General features: G+C 38.7%; 1 protein-coding gene across 1 annotated transcript; it reads left to right on the top strand.

Moving 5' to 3' along the window:
• Nucleotides 1-2454: 2454 nt before the first annotated feature.
• On the top strand, nt 2455-3315 carry LOC309517306 (olfactory receptor 13H1-like; the record flags this gene model as incomplete). Its single annotated transcript, XM_082196448.1, has 1 exon — nt 2455-3315. The coding sequence occupies one exon, from the start codon at nt 2455-2457 to the stop codon at nt 3313-3315; it is 861 nt and encodes a 286-aa protein (XP_082052574.1).
• Nucleotides 3316-8803: the final 5488 nt, after the last annotated feature.

Consider the following 8803-nt stretch of genomic DNA (forward strand, 5'->3'; position numbering starts at 1 on the left):
ATCTAGCTTCATTGGATATCCACAAGTTCTAGAATCCTAAGAGAAGGAGAAAAACTTTTCTCTATCTACTTTCTCCATGTCATACATAACTGTATAAAGTCCCAAATGCTGCAGCCTAATTCCATAGCACTGGGGAAGCATCACAAAACAAAAACACCCACACACAATGTTATATTATTATAACAGAGGTTTCCAGCTTTGTTGAGTCCACAGCTCCGTTGACCAACTGCATTCTTTCTGTGGCACCCCTGTGGGGCTCAGGAGCTGAGTTATGCTACCCTAGTGCTTTCCAAATGCACTCAGTACTTCTGCTCACTAGACCTGCTGGTCATTTATCTGGCTGAAGGCAACCTATGGACACAAAAGGCTGTTTACTTGGAGTGGACCATTTTAAAAGACATTGCCTTGTTGCCTGATGGAGATCTGAAAATGTGCATCACCCGGTCATCTTGGTGCAACAATGCTCTTGGAGGGGAGATCAGCCTCTGCAGGTGGATAGGGTGCAATGGCAGTGGCATGTGGTGCGTGCTGTAATGCTCTAGGGTGGCCTGGAAAATCTGTCACCCCTTGATCAGGTTTGAGTTTTCAGACTTCTTTCGCCTAGGTGGGGTTCACCTGTCAGAAAGCGGCAATTAACATTTGATTGGAAGATCTTTATTCGGGCCTTTGGATTGGCCATGGGGGCAGGTTTGGATTGGCAGGAGTCAGACTGTGGTAGGTCCTCCCTTGTGGTGGAAATGGCATTGGTCAGGATCAACATAGTATGGGGGGGCATAATGGGCCTAAGAGGAGGATTGACCATGGCAAACCGAAGTGTGGGGTCTATATTTGCCTGGTTGAAATCTGGTTGAAATCTGCACCCTGCTTGCTTGACTTGCACCACGGCAAGGTTCAACACTGGCTGACTTCCGTCGTACAGGTTTGGAACGATCCAAACCCAGAGGATCCATTCCAGCAACCTGAGGCTTGTGAAACGATGAACTGATCCTGGGACCCGATGCCATGCCAACCTTTGCCCTGCCTGTGGCTGTGAAAAATGAATTGGCCTGATTTTATCCCATCACCATTGTACAGTCTGGTTCTTTTGCTGTGCTCATGAGTCACATGGGCAAAAATATCCTAATTAGCAGAATAGCATCCCTTCTTTGGTGTTCTAAAATAAATTAAGCATGTTGGGATTATGGCCAGTGGGGATTTTGAAGAAATAGTGAGCATTAAAAAATGAAAATATCAGATTAAAAGCTCCCTTCTAGACTAAAGTTAGGCGTAACTCATCAGTTAAACCCCCACCCCAGTCTATTAGGATTGTTTGCTAGGAAATTTCCAAAATGATCTTAGATCCTGTTTTAATGAGCAGTGTTTGATCAACAGCATTAGCAAATCCTTCTACTTGATCAGTTGTTGAATATCAGCCTATATAACAGGTATTTTAGTCAAGGGGTAGAGAGAAAGAGGGGGAGGGGAGTATTTTGATTTTATAAACATTTATGTCGTATCATAGGGCTGATATACGTACAGAATCTCCCAGACATTACTGGAAATTTCCAAAAGGTGGTGCTTTGTTCTGGATCTTCAGCAAGTCAATTTTAGGCATATTTTTTTGGCATTTTTGTAAAGAAAAGCTCAACAACTTTTGGGTTGTCCTGGTTTTTACTTTTTGAAATATGGCAACCCTAGGTATCATTATAATAAATCAATAACTGGGAGATGATCCACTATCATCAACTTTTCTTCTACTTTTCAAGGAATACAAAGAGGCATTGTTTTATTTAATTCCCTACTGGGGAGGCTATTTTAAAAACAGTTGAAAATAATCTTAACCAATTTGTATTTTAATATCATTTTCTCTCTTTGATAGCTCCGGTCCAATATATGGAACCCAATTAGATAAAGGATATTTAATGTAGAAATTAATTCAATTGCTGATTTCTAGGTTCACTTCACAGGAGACCTATACTTTTACCTGTATAGTTTTAAATATAAAATCATTCATCTATTTGCTTTTTCTAACATTGTAAGCTACCCCACTCTAGGAAAGTTGGTAATAGGTGAGCAGAGGTTAACTGTATTGTATATTTTACGAATGAATGTGATGTGACACATAAAAGAACTTCAATGTCATAAAACAAACTATTATTCTCAAAAACAGTGTTTTGAAGTCACTTTTCATAATATTGGCTTAATGCTTTCTAAAACATTGACATGCTTAAATTTATTGTGTTTTGCTATTCTGTATATCTGGCTGTGAAAGATGCAAACATGCCTACCCACAAATCTGTGGAATAATGAGCCCAAAGGACAAGAAATAACAGGTAATAAAGAAAAAGGAGATCAAGAGACAATGCATTTCCCTTTTTCAATTTCAGATCTGCCCTCATGCAGGACATAGGGGAAAATGAGACAGAAGTAACTGAATTTGTTCTCGTGGGATGGTCAGGTCGACCCAAGGCAAGAATGGGATTGATGGTCCTCTTTATTGTATCCTATGCAGTCATCCTTGTTGGAAATGGACTCATTATTGTGGTGGTCATAAATGACTCCCGGTTGCACAGTCCTATGTACTTTTTCCTCTGTAATTTGTCCATCATTGACCTTTGTTTCTCATCGACTGGCATCCCACAATCTATAGTCAATTGTTTAGTGGATAGACCTGTTATGCCTCTTCCACTGTGCTATTCTCAAATTCTTCTGGGTCTCCTTTTTGGAACGTGTGAATGTTTGCTGCTGGCTGTCATGGCTTATGATCGCTATGTGGCCATTTCCAACCCACTGCGATATACACTCATCATGAACAGGAACATTTGCATCACCTTTGCTGCTATGACATGGACGACTGCCTTCATGGTTACAATAGTTCCCTGTCTTGCGAAGCCAGCACGATTCTGTGGGAACAATGAGGTGGACCATTTAGTATGTGAATTCAAAGCTGTCTTTAAGTTACTCTGCACTGATACATCTGCGAGCACGCTGGGTATGTATTTTACAAGCATTTTCACACTGATTTTACCCCTAGCTTTCATTTCTTTTTCTTATATGCGCATTCTTATTGCCATCATGAGAATGCACTCAGATTCTGAAGGGGGTAGGATGAAGGCTTTTTCCACATGTGGGTCTCATCTGGTTGTGGTGGTCATGTACTATGGCTCAGGTATGTCTGCATACCTTATCCCTCAAACTAAAGAAACTCATTTAGGTGACAAGATTGTTTATATATTTTACACAGTAGTTACACCTATGTTTAACCCTATGATTTATGCACTCAGGAATCAGGAAGTGATGGGAGCACTAAAGAGACTAATGAGCGGGAAGAAATAATGCAAAATTATGTTATTAGATGTTTCAAATCTAACATTCTGTTGATTTTTCAACTGCAGTCTCAGCTTATGTAAGGGAGTGTTCTATGAAAATCTTATGTAGATAGAAATGTGCACAAGTGCAAATTGCCCATATGGCATCACAATTTTCTTATAAGTGTTGGAAGGGATGTTGAAAAAGAGGCACCCTTTTCACTTATGGTGGTACAGCTCACAAGTATTCAAATTCAGGACAATGGTTAGTTAAGAAATGACCAAAATACCCGAATATCCCATTGCAACTTCACTGTAGCTTTGTTTACCAAATCAATGGAACAATCAACTGAAATATTTCTGCCAGGGCTTTTTTCCAGCCTGAATTCATTGGAACACAGCTGGCAGCTGGCAGAATCTCAATTGCCCCCAAATGGACAGGACTTGCAACTTTCATTTCGGTATTAAAATGTATTAAATTTAGCATCAGCTGGGGGGGGGGCGCTAATAAATTATGTGTTGCCAGGTGCTTGGAGTATCATGAAAAAGTATACTGTTTGGTGGGATGTTATCATATAAGCAACAAATGCAAACATATAGGTACAATGTGAAATTGGGCTTCCTTAATGGTCTTAATTACTTTAAATCTCTTACATATATACTGCGCTGCTTTTTTGTATTTTTATATCAATTATGTTCAAGCAGTAGTAAGGGGCACTCATTGTAGTAGAATTTTAAAAGAATGGGAACTCCAACATGCAACCAACATCTTCCAATAACTAGAATGGAGGTATTTATTTTCAGATTAGGATAATTCAGATTAGGATAATTGTGCCTTTTCCAAAACTAAATATAAGCTTTGGATATTTGAAAACTAATCTGTGAAACTATTGTATTCAATAGAGTTGATGATCAGAAAATAAAATATATTGGTTATTTGGGAATTGTACTGCCTGAACATTCTGAACATGCCACTAGAGAAGGACTCGTGTGTCCAACAACTGATGCCAAGTGAGAACTGTGCCCTTACAAAGCACCGTGTTCCTAGCCTATTCTCTGAGGGAGCTGGGAAATAAAATGACCATGGGTTTTGCATGTAGGGGATACATGAAGCCATCAAGAGTTGAAAAGCAAACCCCTAGTCATGAGGTGATGAAGGAGTGGGAAAAGGTCATTTAAAGTGTTCCCAAGAACCAGTACATATGGTCACCCCAGGGATACATAATGTGGTGAATTACAAACAACTCCCATCCAGTATGGCCAATTCGATGTCTACCTTCCCAAACACTTCCATTGTTCATCCTATTGTCCACAATAGACCCTGTTGGTTTCTGTGCCCTCACTGATTTATAGCATCTTTCCCCACTTATATATTCTTTGAATATATAAACCCCATTGTTTGAGCTGAATCACTATTTTGTGCCTGTCTGAGGTGGCAAGATCAGCTGGACTATTTAAGGTTTGTAGAAATGACAGGGAGAAGCTGCATGGCACATTATGTAGTATGTTATGAGATGTGTGGTGCCATCTGATGAAAGGGGAGTTGGAGGGAATATTTGGCTGTGCTGCAGTTTTGCAATTGTATTGCATTGCTTAATTGCGTGCTGAGGTCCCCCAAAACCCCTACCCCAATAACTCAGACATCACACGTAATTTTTGTTTAAGGTTTTTGGCATAATTTTGGCCACAACTTTATTTTTATACAAATTGAGAGTGGTTGCTTAGGCATTGGTTATGACTACCTGTCCCCCCCCCGCCTTGGGGGGACAGCACTGACTCCCTCGTCAGTCCCGGAGGAAACATGGTCAGAGTCAGATGGAGCTGCGTCACAGACTCTCACTGCTCCGCGCATGTTCCTTGAAGCTTACACGGCCCGCACCCTGCCGTCAGGGTTTGGACGAAGGGGATGGTAAGCTTCAGAATTCCTTTAACGGAATACCCGTCAGCAGCAGCATTGGAGGGGCAGGCACAGCCAATCCATACCCCTCCACCAACCAATTTTAACCAATGCCTAACCGCCAACCTTACAAGTTGTGACGATTTGCTAAGCAGTAGGCAAAACCCAAAAGGCACGCACTAATCAGCCAATTGGACAAATTCCTACTGGGCCCCCGCACCAAGGCGAACGACCCCATGACAGGCAGAGCAAGGTCAAAGCGCAAGCCCAAATCAAGGGAGGGCGGGCGGGAGATCCGATGTCCACAGCGAAAGAGAAAGAGAAAGCTGTGGACCCTGCTTATATAAGGGCATTAATCCCACCCCTAAATTGGCAACATCAAATTTACCCCAGTAACAACTTCTTCCAATCTGCTCCAGCCCATTGCCCTCAATGGCCTGGTCACTAACTGGGGTTTTGTTCGGCCCCATCCGCAACACGTGCTCTCTCTTTTATGAGAACACGCTTTGTAGAATCACACAAATAGAAAGAGAACATTGGTTTGCAACTATGGCATTGCACTTACAGAAAAAAATCATTTATATCAATTTGAAAGAAGAAGCAAATTCACGCTTCTCTGTATCCTAACATATATAACACACCAGGTGAATGCAATTCTGCTATTTATATACTGCTTAACCAACAATGTTTCTAAGTGGTATACATAAAGATTACAAAAAAGGGCACAACATCCATTAAGATTAATCATAAAACAAAAGTACCATAATAAGTGGTATAGAGATAGGGTGAAATTCTATACTTTTCTCACTGCAATGGGAACCGAGTTCATATTTTCTGAAATAATATGCAAACTGGAACACTGTTATCCTTCTGAAGTGGGTAGGATGAAGGCTTTTTCTACCTGTGGTTCTCATTTGCCTTTGGTGGTCATGCACTATGGCTCAAGTAAGTCTGCATGCCTTATCCCTCAAACTGAAGAAGCTATTTAGGTGCTAAATTGTTTATATATGTTACACGGTAGTCACACATGTTTTATAGCGATCCTTCCAAATTTGCACTTCTCCAAATTTTGAACTGCAGGTCTGCAGCAAAAAAAAAAAAAATGTCCACAAGAAAGCATATATTTTGGGGAAGTGTGTATACACACAAAAATAACACACAAAAATATATTGGGGAAAATCACTTGCAAAAATGTGTATAGTAGGATAAATAAACACAAAAAATGCAGACAATCTTTCATTAGGTCATTTTTAAATATAAAAGAGCTTCCAATATGTGCATTGGATTCATGTATACTCGGTACTTTTTTCTGGCAGGATGCAGGGGTACGCATACCCCTAAACATTTTGTGGATTTTTTCCATTTACTGTATTTATTTTTCCCAGTTTGACCTACAAAATTGTGGTTCTCTTGAGTCAAAATGAGAGCACCCCTATATATATATATACAAATTAACAGAACAACATTCAGTCCCTGATTCTAAAACAAATGAGGCATTTGGGATTATGGCAGTTGGGAATTATGAAGAAATTGTAAGTGTTAAAAAAAATAATCAGATTAATAATTCTCTTCTAGACTTGAGATTTACACCCAACATTATCTGAATTATTTCCTAGGAACTTTCCAAAATGATTTCCCACACCCTTTTAATAAATCGGCACAGTTAATAAATCCTTCCACTTGATTAGATGCTGCATTTCAGTACAGAATTTTGAATCAAAGGGGAGAGAGAAGAAGACGGAGAGGAACTATTTAGAATTTATTACTATTCATGTTGCTAGATTTTATTCTGTCCTCATCACCCTACTCACATACTTGTGATATCAGTGCAATCTGGAAGATAAATCACTAACTGGGGGACGATTCACTTTGAAAAACTTATACTTCTTCTTTTCAAGGAATACAAAGAGGCAAGTCCTTTGTTTAATTTTCTTATTGCTATATTGAGAAATTATTCACATTTTTTTAAAAAAGGAAATAATACTAATTAACTGATTTGTACATTTATGTCAATCTTTATGTTTAAATACTATATAATATTGATGCCTACATTTAATAACTGAAATCCAAAATATATGTGTACAGTCAAGAGAGCCATATTCCCAATGTGTAGAAATCAATTCCGTTGCTAAATTCTTGAATGATTTTAAAAGGACTTCAACGTATCATTCAATGGATTGTGCCTGTTGTGTCTAATTGAATCTCTCAGCCTCTATATCATCACAGTCAAAATGGAGTCGCAAACATCATTTAAAAGCTTTTTTAATTTTAAATTTTTTTGTCCATCACATTCTTCCAATGAGCTTAGGGTGGAATATATGGTAGCCACCTACACACTATCCTTCCAACAACCTCGTAAATAATGTTAAGTCAAGAAATTGGCCTACAGAGAGCTGAATTAAATATAATACATTTATGGGCTTAACAATTTTTTCAGTGGTTTGCAAGTAGAAGATACATATGGAGGGGAGGGAACCTAGATCAGTGGGAGATGGTGGGTATTTAAATACTTTGCCTTTTGTTGTGGTTTCAGTCCAGACTAGTCCTGCAAGACAGAGTTGTTCCGCCAGGCCTTTGGTCAGGGCGCAGCCTGACTCCCTCCTCTGGCAACCTGCACAGAATTTTGCTTAATTGGTTGCCTTCAATTTGATTTAATTAATTTTTATAATGAAATATTTTTAGATTGTGTAACTATTTTACTGTTTGATTATTTGATTGTTGTTAGCCACCCTGAGCCCAGCTTCGGCTGGGGAGGGCAGGATATAAATAAAATTTATTATTATTAGTCCCCTGCATCTGTTATTTATACTGGAAGTAAAGCTTCCACTGGTGAGAATGGTACTCAACACCCAGTGTATAGAGCAGGTGTGGTATGCATGTGGCAGGTAGAATCCAGATTGAGATTGCAGCAGGAGACTAACAAAAGATTTTCCTACTGCCTCCAAAGTATAGCCTTCACATGAATTAACACATTTAAAAAAATCAAACAATTATCAGTTGTGTGAATGATGCCACATTTAGTTTATCCTTAAGCACTGTGACTGAAAGGATTGGAATTTTTCGTTCCCTCATTGAAGTCCATCTTTTATACTAGCAATATGGTGTCTTCCATATATCTATTCATTTTACTTATTTCATAAAATTTATATACTGCTTGATCATAGAAGACATCAAAGTGGTTACTGAAAGATTGGTGCTGTTGGACTACAGCCCACATCATCCATAGTCAGCATGTCAAATGCTCAAAGATAATGGGAGCTGTAGTCAAATATCATCTGGAGGTCACTACATTGATATTCCCTGAATTATTCAAAAATGGATCTATTTTTAAAAAGTTTTATTTGGAATGATTTCCAATATAATCAGCATGTATTCATTTGATAAAATGTTGCCCACGGATATACCTAAAGTGAAAAGAAAGGAATGAAATGAATTGTTTCCACTTTGATTAAAAACTGACAGAAGCATTGTATTTTTGTCCATTTTCTAAAATTATTAATCTATTTGCTTCCTCTAACATTATTGAAGGCTACCCTGCTCTGGGATGGTACGTAATAGATTGAGGAACAATTACTGGGTTACATTTTTAAAAACATTTTTTTTAAAAAAAAAATGTGTA

This window comes from Podarcis vaucheri (assembly GCF_965113315.1).
Source record: "Podarcis vaucheri genome assembly, chromosome: 13".
NCBI classification, from domain to species: Eukaryota; Metazoa; Chordata; class Lepidosauria; order Squamata; family Lacertidae; genus Podarcis; species Podarcis vaucheri.